General features: G+C 43.3%; 1 protein-coding gene across 1 annotated transcript in view; it reads right to left on the bottom strand.

The window, feature by feature from the left end:
* ZCCHC14 (zinc finger CCHC-type containing 14) overlaps positions 1 to 14725 on the bottom strand; it is a 52153-nt gene that overhangs the window by 25017 nt on the left and 12411 nt on the right. The window contains exon 2 of the mRNA XM_068693792.1: positions 13220 to 13343. Coding sequence (XP_068549893.1) covers positions 13220 to 13343 — 124 coding nt within the window. The remainder of the gene's footprint in view (positions 1 to 13219; positions 13344 to 14725) is intronic.

Genomic DNA, 14725 nt, shown 5'->3' with positions numbered 1-14725 from the left:
AATCTCACAGTAAGCTGATGAGCATGGAGCAGCAACGCATTCCTTGCTCACTTTGATAATGTCTTGTGAACCTGGGTTAATTTTTTTTTTATTTTTTAATCAGGAAAAGTAGATAGAAAGAGCCTCTGCAGAGCAGGGAAGTACCCCCTGGAGTGGTAGGAACAAGCCTAATCTGGATGCTCTGAATTTAAGCACCCCAACCGGAGCAGTCATTGTGATTATCACCAAGCTAGTCATACGCAGCATCCTGCAGGAATTAATTCTGCCTCGGTAACGAATTCAGAGGAGACAGGACCAATTAGCATCACAGCTTTCGTTTAGCAGAACAAAGGAGTGAATATTTAGCAAGGAACCAGGAGGGGCCTCTCCCTTTCCCCATCCCCAGCACCTGACGCTGATGGAGCAGGGTCCGGCAGCAGCCAGCAGTTAGGAAGCACAGCGCATCCCTCACTGCTCCTTGCACTTCCACTTGTTGGTCCTTACTTTTAAGATCAGCATTTTGTGATTCCTTATCAGTCAGGATGAGCTTTCTCTCTAAGACGGGTGGTTTTGTGACAAGGAGGAAAAAGAACACTGAAGTTTAAGGTCCAGCAGACCTTATGGTCTATGAGGCAATTCAGCCTCATAACAGGGTCCACCGCCTGTTTTTCTGCTGGTATTCCCCAAAAATACGAGAAAAAGAACAGACAGCAGCTTTTCCATGATGGCTGCTTAAAAAGGGTCACAGCAGAAGTCAAAACAGAAGTTTTGCTAGCTTCGAGGCAAGTCTTCTGGGTGCCTGCTGCCCATATAAACGTGGACAGGACGGCGTTGGAAATCAAAGCTTTATGGACAGAACAAAAGGATTGTAAGAGCAACCGTGTCACACAGGGACATTAAGTGGAAGAAATGCTCTTCAAACTGGCATTTATTTATAAGAAAGGAGGCTTCTTCCAAAATAAAGAGTATTAAATATCAAAACCAACAGACTTAAAACACGAGTTTAAGCGATAAGTCACTTTACTGCATTATAAAGACTGGGGACTATGAACTGTAATATTCCACAGGAAATAATTACACAGCTTTTTTTTAAGAAAATCAAGAACATTAGCTTGCATTTGGCAGCACTGAGGAAGCATAATACGCTGGGACTGTACAGCTCACCCCCAAACTAGTAGTTTTTGTGTTACTGCTATTTCCTCTATTTGGCTTCTTCAACTTGCCAGCTAAGGAACCTTATGTTTCTCCCAAAAAAGGACAGACTAAAAAAAAAATATCTGTATATCTTCGCTTTTAAATTTTTAATTGACTTCATGCATTGTTTTGGGTAATGCTGAATGATGACTGTCAGCACTTCAGCTGGCCACAAAAGCCAATCAACCTAAAGAATGGTTTCGCAACTTCACTGGATTGAAAAGCTTAAATAAAACAAAAAGCTGTCTGCACTGCAGGCTGGAGAAGACTCCCATCTGGACAGGAAAATGCAAAGCCCAGAAGAATCAGCCAGCTGCTTTCGGAATCGAGATGCAGCTTCAGACACTAATTTGAAGGTTTTTCTTACCAAGTCCTTTAGGCCAAGAGCGCTAACTTTTGTATTGCTGCTGCTGAACTGTCTGCCACGGACACCGGGTTGAAAACCGCCTTACACGATGCTTTTCTTCTTTTCTAACGCCAGAAAGGACTTTTAAGGAATAAATTATTCAGGAAGGGCTGCTGTATTGGCCATATTTGTGTAACAGCTCTGCTGCCTTACTAAATCTGAACGCCAACGCATGGCACTAGGCAGGTGCTGTTCCTTGAAACACACTTCCCAGGGATATGCTGTTGAAATATGTATAATAGAGCTCTGGACAGGAAGAAAGCTATGATGCAGAGACAAAAAAAGGCTGTAAGAGTGACATTAAGGCCAGTTTAGCAAGAGGTAAAATGGATCCCATAATTTGGTTTTGAACGAGTAGCTCTAAAAGTGAAGGTGCGTCTCCTTATAACAGGCAGAGCAATATCCAGAAGGAATCCTTAACTACATTTTTTTTAATGCCATGGAAACACCCTGGCATTTCCAGATACAATTTTAGGTAAGCACTTGCAACACTGAAGGCTTGGAGGTATCCTGCAGCAAATTTGGAGGCAGTCGTCACCATGCCTGGGATGGAGCATGCGCTCAGATTTTGTTGCTTGATGGGTGGAAAAGACCGCTTATTTTCAAAGAGCTCCAGATTTTAATTTGTAAAACCTCCTTACTGCCTAATTCCCTGAGCTGGTAAATTCTACATGTAACTGCATCTGATTAACTATTTTCATACAACCAAGAGAAGCACGTGCAAGTTACGGATCCCTTTACTTCAAAATCTGGCCCAGTGACTCATCCTCTCCAATGTACCCGGAGTAGATTCGCAGAGGAATGTGCGGCTCATTTGGAGGAGTACAGCTGCAAAAGTGACCAGAAGCACAAAGGCTGGGTTTGGAGGCAGCTTCAGTAACCACCAGCATATATTCTTCTATAGGCAATTAAAATAAACAGGCTGTCTATATCTAATTATGTAGTCCACGCTAGTAAAAATATCTCCGCAATCAAGAGAGACGTTCAACCTTGCATATAAATATTTTTACTTACTGGATAAATAATACGCAGTTGTATATTTAGTCTGGTTTTATCTGACCAACTGATTATTTTATAGGCTGTTCTTTAAGAGATTGCTTTTAAACAAATCTTGGCTTTGTTTCTAATTTTTTAAAAGGAGTTTAATTCAGCCCAAAGAAGTGTCATGCTGGTTTATTCTTCCCTAGAAATGATTTTCTCTGGCAGCTGGTTCACTGAAGCCCCCCAAACTCAAGACAAGCCAGATATTTCTAAGCTGAATGTTGTATTTGTCTACAAAGCTAATGATGCAAAGTTGGTTTTCCATGGAAAAACATTTTTGGTGTTGCAGAAGACCCCTTCCCTACTCAGTTTGTGCTAAAGTCCCAAAACCCAGGTTTCACCAACTCCCAAACACCACCAGAGGAAACAAAACTAACACAGCTGAAGCCTTTGAAGTTCATCCGTCTACACAGACCAGATGCATGCTGAGCTTAGAAAGGGAAAGGAAACCAGATGGGGAAAAACCATGACACATTCAGGTAGTCAGCACGGCTGGGAATCTTTCTGAGCTGGCATTTGCTTTGAAGTTTTGAGCCGGGTCCTAAATACAGATGGACAAATTGAGCCTCACGCCAACGCACCAGACCCACCAGTGAATAAAACAAGAAGATGCCATCTAATAAAACACGCTGCCATCTCGGAGCATCCTCAGCTGATGAAAAATCATTGGGGGGGGAAAGGAGAGAATGGGAGCGAAGGCGTTAAGATCCCTACTACACATTATTTTTTTCATCTCACACCATTTTGTTATTTATTTAAATAGGTTTCTGTTATTTATTTAAATACGTGTCATATTTTAATTACAATCTATTATTATTCTTTCTTAGGGACCCACTCCCTACTGCATACCAGTTGCAATCAGGCACAACTGCATCCGATGAGGATTCCCCCAGCAAGGTTTCGAGCTTAAAAATCAGCAAGTTGGGACCTGAACATTATGCTTGCCTAATTATTATTATTATTATTTTTTCATTACATATTCTATGCATTTTTTCCTACAGGTCTGTGGGCTGCAGGGTGTAACCATATATCCAGCAGAGCCCCTGTCAGTGGGATTCCAGCAGAGCAGCTGCTCAGCCAGCATGCCCTGGCTTGAAGGGCAATCTGGTGATAAAGCACCAGGACGCCGGGATCAGATGGCCGGCTGCTCCAACCTTTGCCGAACGATTTCGGCTCCGTCCACGCCGCAGAAGGCTGCGTTTCAAACCGGGACGCAAATACAGGCGGGGAGTTTTATGGGGGAACGCAGCTGCTCCAGCCCCGTAAACAGGCACGTGCTCCCTTCTGCATTTTTGAAGGCAGCATCTGTATCTCGAAACTCATGACTGAGGCTGCAGTAACAAGCATGAGAAGCAAGGACAAAGTAATTTGATATCGGCTCCATTTTTTGCTGTTGTTTTCTCAAAGAATGACAGGACAAAAACCATGTTAACAGCGCTAAAAACCCTGTTAGCGTACTATGTAAAAACACCAGAGCAAGGGGCTGATCTGGAAGAGGCAGAGCCCTGAGTACACGCAGTCTTGCCAAGAGCCACACAAATGCATTCAAGTGCTAAGTTCGGTGAGAAAAATATCCCTCTGCACAGCCACTTTTGAGAGGTTCTCCTTTTGCTGGCAATTACGTCCTTGTACATTTTCAGGTCTCTGGTCTTAGGCTTTAATATTCTGCTTTCCTTTCACTCTGGTACAACACATTGTTCCTTCGTTTTGGATCCCAGACAGGGTCTGACCAGCGATTCAAAGACAGAATAAAGTTCTAATTCAGCATTTAGGCTTATTTTGAGATACAAAAACAATTGTGTAATACTTGTACAGTAACACATCTATGAAGCAAATACAAAAGGGAAGAGAAGACCAAAGAAGATTTTATTGGTATTTGCCAAGCCAGTGAGAATGCACAGGAACTGAAGCAGAAAGAACAGAAACAAAACCCCCGACCACTAAAATCCTCAACATCTTGAAGCTGCGACTCTCCAACGCTTGCCACGAGGTTTTTCAATTTGAAGAACCGAAGGAAACAAAACACGGTTCGTGTTGTAGCTGCCTGCCATCTTGCACAATCGCAGGGCATCTAGCAAATCCTGGAACTGTTTCACAGCAGGGAAAGGAAGGAAGGAACACAGACTCTGACCTCTCCAAGCCACTAATACTTACTCCATACCTACGTTTTCGCAGACCAAATTCACCTATGCCACAGGAACGTTTGCTTTGTGAGTATGAAACCCAACCGTACCTCTGCTCGAATGCTGCCCATTGAATAATTCATCCCCACAAGTGGAAGACACAATGGAGAAGCTGCTAAGGCACTGTCGTGCTTCGTGCCATTTCCCTTCAGCTGTGTATATTAATGATGTAATTTTAGCAGGGCTACCCCTTTGAGTTACTGTTAAAAATAGCAGCTGCGCCATACGCTGATGAAATGCATCCACTCTCGGCGGTGCAGTAACGCAGTGAGTCCGCTGCTTCTTTCCAGAGATAAGAGAACAAGTTGGGGGAAAAAATAAAAGCAACATTAACCTTTTGGCTTCGCGTTTCCTCGCACCAAAGAAACGCAATTTACTTTAATTAAAACCATTGTTTTGCATGGTTTCAACCTGTGATTACCCAGCATAAAAGAACAAGAGAAAACGGAATCAGCAGTGCAATCTGACAAAGCATCTCAGCAATGCCAAAGCTGACCATTTGTCTCCTCTGCTCCTGGTGTGACACAGTAACAGATACACCATATGGATCCGAGCCACGGCTCCCCTAATCCCAGGAATGCATCCTGCAGCACTGGCACCAAATGCTCAAGGAAAGCACAAGATGCCCTGCAGCACACGGCTCCGGGACGGAGTGACCCCACAGTTCCCCTCATTTCCACTATCTGCAATCCCTAAAGGAGATCTTATTCTCAAATTCCTTCTTCGCCATCAACCCACAAACGACTCGAGATGCCTTTGCTACCCATACAGCTGTCAAATCTTTTAAGCCAGGTGTCAATATCTGGCACTGCTCTGGCATTTTTCAACAGATGCACTTTGTGAAAAGCCTGCATTGAACCAAGGAACCCAATTTTAGGCCACCCCAACACACAGAATTGGACTGTTTTGATTGTTTTCAGCTTTATTCTTTCTTGTTTCTCTCGAAAACAAACCAAATGTCAGTATCACTATTTTTTCATTTGTTTACCAGCCCAATGGAGACTTGAGTTGAAGGCATATTTAAGAAACAAATATTTAAGGACTCAAGCAAAACAATGGGGAGGAACTTGTTTGAACCTACAAAGCATGGCCAGAGAACCTGTCTGACCACACAAAAAACAAAGCCGAGTGTTTTCTCCCAGAAAAATTCCTCTTGCACAGGAATCCCCAAAGGCCTCGGGGCATCAACTCTTGAGTTTGAAGCTACAGTCTAAAAAAAATCACCCGCTGTCTTCTGACCTATGAAGCTGGTAGTCAAAGTGCAGAACTCTGTTTTTTTAAAAAAAAACAACACAGCCAGTTTCTTCCCCTTGCTGCCCATGTCCTTCAGCTACCATTTGCAAAAGGTCTCTCCCGAGCTCGAGTATTACATTAGTTGTTTCTTTCCTGCAGTCCATCTGTTCCCTCATGCCAAGTACTAAATGTGAGAAATCCTGATCGCTTCTATGAAAATACAGTGTTGTCATGTACAAAATAAGGTCCCTTTCATATGAAAGGGAACGGAAGCAGAGCAGAGAAATATTTGCAGTAATAGCAGAGGAAGCAAAGAAAATTGCTGGCAAAGTAAACAACTTAGTGAAATGTTCTCATCCTTCCTTTCCACCCACCTTCTCGCTTTCAAACCAGACCAGTGTGTCACGTCACTGCTCCGTACCAAGGAGAACGAACGCATCTCCTCCTGGGACTTGCTGCCCTGCCTGAAACCAGGATTTATTGTTTCCAGTTCCCCATACCACCGACTTCTGGAACGTTATCTCAAGTCCTGCAGTATCTGCTCTCTTTTCCTTGCAGTGGTGGCAGATTCCTCTGAAAATTGCCAGCCTCCCACAGCCACAGAAGAATGCTCCAGCACGAGAGCTCTAATGCTGATAGCAAAAGACAAGAAACCTCTGAAAATTGAAGTTCCTATGCATTTTCAGTTCTGGACTCAAAAATCTGTGAGTTAACATCTCTAATTTGTATATGCACGTAACTCTAAAACCTCCAGCTACCTGTTGATAGAACATTGTTATTCAGATATTTGTACACCGATGAGAGAAAAAAATAGGCAAGAAGACTGCTTTCCAAGAATGCAGGTGAATCATTACTATTTTCTCCTCTAAATCGATTATTTGATCCAATTTAGTTTAGGGAAAACATAAACCTAGAATAATCAAGCTGTTTATTTTTAATTCTTGTATCCCTGTTTAACACAGCAGCGGAATAAGTGAACTCAATCAGACATTTCCAGATGTTAAAGGGTGGTAACTTCTAAAGAGCTGCGACGAACAACTGAGCATCTCTGAGCATTTCACACATCCCTTGCTCAGTCTTCAAGTGGCACAGACAAACATCTTCTCCCAGAGAGCTCCTTGCCATGAGATGGCAGCAGGAATTGCCAGGAAACCAGACCCAGCAGTTATGCTCACTTTTGTCTTCTTTAAGTCCTACATGACTCGTTTATTCCCCACCTCATGAGAAGTTTTGAAATTTCAATCCCCTGACACATCCTGCTATGGGGAAAGGGAGGCAACAAAGAAGACAGATACTGCCTCCAGCCTCTAGGGTACAAAAGTTAACTTATTAACAGTTAACAGCATAAATTTACCAGGTCCAAGCACAGCCCCAGGAGTTCAGAGCCCTGCTCCCAGCTCTGACACAGCCACGGGGTGAGCTCCTTCACTTGGCCCTGCCTCTGAAGGTTTTTGGTGGGTTTTTGATGGGTTTTTCTGCCTGCCTGCCTGAGAGGCACACAACTACAAAGGCACAATCACCAAAAGCTTATGACGAAACCCAATATTCTTTAATTTTTCTTTTTTTTAGACTAAATTAAAAAACGATTATTTCCTTTATTCCAAAGTCAAACCTCCAAACTTCGTCGAACTCCAACGGCAGAAGAGCAAGCTGCAAGATTTATGCAGCCATCTTCAGGCAGTGGGGAAAAATATGCAACAGCTAAACTTGTTTTTTTCCCAAGTACACTAATTCTTGGGCTTGATTGCTAGAATTAACTCAAAATTCTTGATCTAAACCAGTGTAGAGACAGAAGTCGGGGATGGGATGCCTTGCGTGTGCTCTAACACCAACTACGCTGCTGTGGTTTAGAAATGGAGCTTGCTCTACCTCAACGATGAAACGAACAAGGACATACACAAACAGGTGAAAAATTATATACAGTTGGTCCAGGGAGATTTTTCCTGAAGGATTACCATAGCCTAAATATTTCTATAAGCCCTACCCTACCAGTGGTTGACCCAGTATTGTTGGAGATGATGTATTCACTTAAAAATAGAACTGCCCAGCTACACAGCAGACACAGAACAAAGCACTGCTAAGTCTGGACCCTGGACCAAAAGGATCTCAGGGCTTCCCCTACCCCAAATATCTTCATTCTGCCCCCAATAAGCTGAACAACTGGCGTCAAACATTTCTGGAGGAAAAGACTGTTGACTGTCGTTTACTAAGAGCTCCTGCGGTTGAGTTTCTTGTGGAAAAAGGATGAGTCAAGGAAGTGGGAGACAAAGAGAATCAAACACATTTTGCTGAGGGAAATAAATTAGGTAGTAGAGGAGTTGTAAGAGGTTCTGGATTGCTTACACCACACGTCTCTGCCAACTATTTTAATCGAACAGTTTAGATAACACAGCTTGTTGCACCTAACAATCAGCTTAACCTACCTGCAACTCACACCACCTGAGGTCAAGAGGATTAGTGCAAGCAAGCACACACTGTACATCACCAAATTAATCCCAAATTAGATCAATACATCAGCGAGATGCAATTTGGAGAAAGTTTGGTTTTCTCTCCTTTTAGCCCTGTGCATTTATTCTAGCCCAGGTCACTGCTAAGGCTCTGCAGGATCCCTGACGTGGCCGGAGAGCACAACTTCAATTAAATGAGTTTTCCTGTGCTCAGCAGAACTCCTAAATGGAGGAGGGATTGGAGCACAGAGCCCAGTGTACCCACTTCACATCCCAAAGCTCGACTCCTCCCCATCCCCAGAAAGCAGTTTGTGCCTATCATTAGATGCATGTGGCGCAAGAATTTTGATTCAGCTTCACTGTACAAGGATCGTGTTTCAACAGTTGCTTCATTTGAAAGCAGACTGGCTCGGAGACAATTCTGAGGTTTTGTGCGGCAACGGCAGAAAGGAAAGATAATTTAAACCGACAGGAAGCAAGAATGGGGGAATTTTTGTCACTTCACACAAAAATTAGGCTGGTTCAGTCAAGGAAACCATCTCCCAGTCTGTTTTGTGGAAGAAAACGGTGGTAACTGCCACCTGCAAAGCCTCGTAACAGTAATGAACATCTTAAAAATACCAACAGAGAACTTTCACTGCAGAAAATTCAGAACAGGGGCTGTGACAAATCAAAATTTCACCCCGTGTTAGGAGGAATTGCATCCCTAGATTGCAGTCTCCGTACTGTAACGCTGCACAGCTTACGTCGCCTTTCTAATAAAGATTCTTTTGTTCTGCACTTCAACATCTGGTGTAATGTACTTTATTCCACTGTGCCTTTGGAAAATATGCTGTGGTCACTGACCATGTTTAATACATTGCTGAAATGTCACATGCACCAAGTATTACTTGCCTACAGTGCTATCCATGTAATGGCCAAATCGCTCTGCTCGGAACATTACAGCAAGTAATTAATAACATCTCTGGTGTACAGGAAATTACTATTGCCTTTTTTTTTTTTTTTTTTTTAAAGCTGAATTTTCCATTCAGATTTGATTACCGTAACTATTCTCCTTCGGGAATGGCCGCGGGAGGTCAGAACTTTAGATCCATAGGCTTGTTACAAATTAGCTCTGTGAATGGGACTTCCCATAGGTCAAACGAGCTCTTTCTGGACTTTGGCTTAGGGACTGAAATTCCCTACCGTAGCAGGATTGCCTGCAAAACAAAAGCTGCTCGTTAATATCCTATTTTCAACCAGTGACCTCCTTCAGTCACCTGGGTCACTTGCTACTCAGAGAGAAGCTTTAAGGTAGCTCCCTATAAAAAGGGAAATAAAATCCTGAATTTAAGGCAAGCTTTGGTGTCTTTGTCAGAATCCCTCCATGAACACTTACTTCATTGCACTGTGCTCAGCAACACAAGGCTGCCTACAGAAAGGCCCATCCCTGCACAGCTGCACTGCTGCTGAACGTACATGCCCACCAGGCAAGCAATTTCAAGCATGAAATCTCATCTTTGAAACTGGAATCAAGCAGACATCGACACCTTCTGCAGCTACGTTTGCACCACTTCAGTTCTTGTAGTCTCGGAGAAAAAAGCCTCAGGCTACACGAGGAGGATGGCGTGGCACTGCTCGCCCAGTATGCAAAAAATGCCCGACTTGCATTTGGATCTGCTTGCTTCCCTTGGATCAGCGTTAAAGGCGCATTTAAAACCTCACTGCAATCTGGAAACGGGGGAAAAGAGAAAGAGCTAGCAGCACATCCCTGTTGAAATCCCAATAACACGTAACACAAGAGTCTATCCGTATTTGCCTCACTTCTCCTCGCCCAGTGAGACCTGTCAATAGCTTCAAGCCTGTAAATAAACCTGCCTGCAGCTTACAAGCACAAAAGTGATAAGTCCCTGCGAGGACCAAAGGGCTCCACTTCCCAAAGCTACCTCCAGTTAAGATTACTTCCACGTCTGTAAAAACAAATTCAAATGATCCAGTCACTGACCATAAATAAGAAAAAAGCACATTGCTACTGCAAATTTCAACAAATTGACTTCCTAAGACCTACGCCACTGTACGCCAATGCCCATCTGCACTGATGCAACTTGCACAGGCTCAATCCTTCAACTTGATTTTATGAAATCCAGATAGAGCAGATTGCTGCCATGCTTATCTCAACAGGCACAGAAGAGTAAATGGCTTTTGCTGAGACTGAATGAGCAGCAGAGAGAAATCAGTGACTTTTGCCATATAGGGGCCACCAGTCCCAAGAACCCACCAGCACCCCAATGCCCGACAGCGATCCCAAAGAGGGGCCTCGAGATGAAAGGTGCAGGATATGGGCTCCCAGCCTGCTGCTCATTTTAAATATTTGTTTCCCAAGGCAGCAATACTCTGTGCAGATCGGATGGTGCGATTATTCAGAAGTTGAGTATTTGACAAGTTTCGAGGTGAAGCACGCGTGAATGTTTCCAGCCAGCCACTTAATGCAAACACGTGCAGGCAGACCTACACCAGTTTGTTAGGGTTCTCAGCAGTATACTCTGTTCCCCAGCTCTTTCCCATGGCAAAAGATGAAATACTTGAACCTAAAAGGCAGTTTCAAGGTGTGGATTAGGGGAAATACAGCCACTGATGGCTTTCGTGCCTTGCCTACTACAAGGCTACTCACTGCTCTGCTACAGCCACAGGAAGTGATAGCAGTGAATTTCCACACGTCAGGATTAAAACCATTCATCGGATTAATGCAACCTCTGTCTCTAATCCAACACAACAGAGAGTGCATCTTCAGTGAGACCTCTCATTTTTCTTCTGCTTCAGCCACAGCCTTTTTAACCAAGACACCTCCAGCTCTAGTACTTGGCCAAGAACAACAAACCCAAGCAGCTCGCTATTTCTGGCCACAAACAAGAAAATGTCTTCTCAAGATGCGTTGATATTTGCCAGTGAGTCTTGTTTTGGAATTATGCAACTGGCCGAGCAATCTGTCCAACCCCTACTCTTGTAATAGAGTTTCATGCACTACAGGTTAAAAAATTAGCAGACCCTACTAAATTAAGAGATTGCTATTTGCTAAGAGAATTACAAATATGGAGAAGCTCCGTGGTGGCCCCAGCCAGACAAGCAATCCTCAGTTGTACCCCAGCCTTAAGAAGAGCCACCATACAGATTATCATAGATCCAGGAGAACTCAAAAGTAATTTTTGCTGCCGGTGAACCAGAAAGCAGAGTATCAGGCAGTAAAAACAACCGTATTTGTTCCATGGCTCCTTTTACCAGCTACCACCAGGGCAATCTCTAAATTAAAAAAACTACGGTCCCTGAAAACTAAGCAGGTATCCTATAAGGGAAAAACAGATCAGAGGAAAACATAATTAATTTTCACAGCGTACCATGACTAATCTTGGCATATATAGTACTGGAACAGCAATCACTGAGTACAAATGAAAACAGTGTTGAACCTTGTCCTATTTTTATCAGATGAAAGCCACCATCCTAGCCATGCTTCTGCTTAGTGTTGCATTTTTTTTTTCCTATCCTGATAGCTTTTACAGCTGGAGAAATAGCTACTTACAGCATTATTCTGCTGTAAAAAAAATGATTGCTACTTACAGCTATTGGGATTATAGTTGAGTGTGTCACAAAAGGAGGTCCAGCGGAGGCAAGCTAATGACATTCCCTTGGGATGTTTAACTGTTTCCAAACCCTATCAGATCCTCTGCTTCCACACGAAGTGGAAGACAAATTATGATCAAGAATTTCAAGGCGTAAGTTGTAGTAAGCTATTTTTATTTGCAAGGTTATGCAGCAAGCCAGTGGCAGACGAGGAAGCAAAACGCTGAAAACTAACCGTAAATCTAAGAACAATTTATGTGCTCTGTGACAACATTCATAATGACATTTGAAGGCAAAGTACTAGTGCTGATGTGATGGTGGATTTCACCTGCATTAATTCTACCATAGAGCTATTTTTATTAACCCTACCAAGAGTTCACAGAAGCTCGACTCCACAAACAGCAGCTTGCAGTTTCAACAACATCCTCACTGAACAGTGCCTTTTGAATGCATGACGATGTGACTAAGAGCATTTTTGTTTAAACTAGATGTTTTAATATTTATAATCACAGCTCAGAGCGTAGAAACCCAATGCATACTTCTTAACTCAAATTTAAGCCCCGTTTTTAGCCAGGTCAGTAAGCAACGTAACATGTCAAAAATAAAAAACTTCTTGTGTATCAACATTCAGGGTTTCGAGGTTGGAAGTAAGGAGGCAAAAGCGTGCTGAGAAAGGCTCGAGCTCTGCTATACTCCCCTCTTCTTCCCCCAGTTTCTTATTTAAACGTTCTTGGGAACCAAGAGTAAAGAAGCAGCAAGTGGCAGCCTAGCTGCTGCTTTGAACGCCTTCTCTTCAGTAACGCAACGCATCGCCCTACACTTCATCCAAGATATAACCTGCTAAGACGAGGATGAGAGATGGAGTGGCAGAGATTCACTCTGAGAATATAACACTTGGTGAGAGGTCAGCTGGTATTTCAACCCACAAGCAACATTCCTGCTTATTTCCCAGCAGAATAAGCATACTTGTCTCTCACCCGTGCTGCAACACTTCCTAAAAGCTGCCCTTCTGCCTTCCTTCGCTCAACCCAAGCCAGAATTACAGTAGCAAAACTCGTCTCCAATTGATTAAAGAAATGCCAGTTGCCATAAAGAGAGAATTTTTTCCCCCGTGGGAAGCAGGCATGCAGAAAAGGACACACCTTTGGAGTGTTTCCCTGAAGGCCTCTTGGGTAATGACTCCTCAATGGAATGTGTTGATGTATGTAGGACGTTTTCCAAACTGTTACTGACACTGTTTATGGGGGTCTCGGACCTTGGAGTGACCTGGAAAGAAAAACAAAAATCCAGTTTAATAAACTGAGGTGCTCAAACACCCCACACGCTCCTCCAGGGTGAACAGGGCTGCTTTGAAGGCGGTGAGATGTATGCTTCCAAAACCCAGCGGCGTCACTATTGATATTCCACAAGTAACAGTTCAGGGAAGTTGTTTTAGTCAGCAGCTATTCACAAATCTAGATTAGCCAAGATAATCTATAAAGCTACTTAAAGTATAATTCTTTTTTAAACAATAGTCACACAGCAGTCAATCGCGGAGATATTGCAGGGCCATTAACCTCTCGGCGCTGCAGTTCTTAACTCTTCAGCAAGAAAACTTGGGGGAAAAAAGGGCTCTTGAAAAGCAGCCGTCATTTTCACGTTATGTCATCCAACTGCACAGATGCAGACTGAAGGCATTTCAAAGTGTTTCCACATGGATTGCGAGGAACAAAGTCCAACTTAGAGAAAAGCTAATTCTTGTCTTTGCCATTTGAAAGACTGCTATCACGATCAGATTTCAACGAAGAACTGCACAAAGGATGCCGGGGCAGCAGGCTGCATCATCAAAACAGACTTCACAGCCTGATACGGTACCTTATAAACTGCGTTTACCATAAGAAACCTATTCCCACCATTACTTAAAATACAGAAACAAACACAAGTCACTAGAAAAAGCAGAACTGAACACTGCCCACTTGAGCTGCTGTCCACAAGGCCATTCACAATTATGCAGCAACACAACAACATCTATTACTTGTGGCAAAACATTCAACGCCTGCCTCATAAGCAAGGCAATTACTCTCTTGTTTTCTAGGTAATGAAAAGCAGAAGTGGATGAACAGTTACATTAGCAGCGCCGAACGGGAGGGTGGAAGCAGCTGAAAGAGGGAAATGTGCTGTAAAGAGGTAGTTAAGGCTACTAACAGCACTCGTACTAATGCACTGCTTGCATTTCAATTGCCACATTTCGAATTAATGTGAAATGCTGCAGTACGTAGAGCTCTGATCAGAACCAAACAGGGATTTTGGCCTTTCACAAATCGCAGGAGGAAGAGTGCATCTTGATTTAACTGCCCTTCGGTGGTGGTAACCAAGACCAAGACTAGTTCCCTGCATCCAACCCGGCTCACTCAGCCCCTAATTGAGGCAGCATCAGGAGCTGGGACAATGTACACTTAAAACAATCCTCGCCCTGCCATTAGCCTTACAGATCGACATCAGTCAGAATGCACAATGCGAGTCAAAAATAGCATCTCCTAATTTTATACAATTAGCTATTGTAAGCTCCATTGAAAGGCTGACATTTATAGACTTGTATGCACATTTGAAGGCAGTGGCACAAGTGGAGGATTTGGTACACTTGCATTCATAAAATAGCTTACATGTGC

This window comes from Anas acuta, chromosome 10 (assembly GCF_963932015.1).
Source record: "Anas acuta chromosome 10, bAnaAcu1.1, whole genome shotgun sequence".
Lineage (NCBI taxonomy): Eukaryota > Metazoa > Chordata > Aves > Anseriformes > Anatidae > Anas > Anas acuta.
The sequence above is the reverse complement of the archived record's forward strand: the minus strand, read 5'-3'. Positions and strand labels throughout refer to the sequence as shown.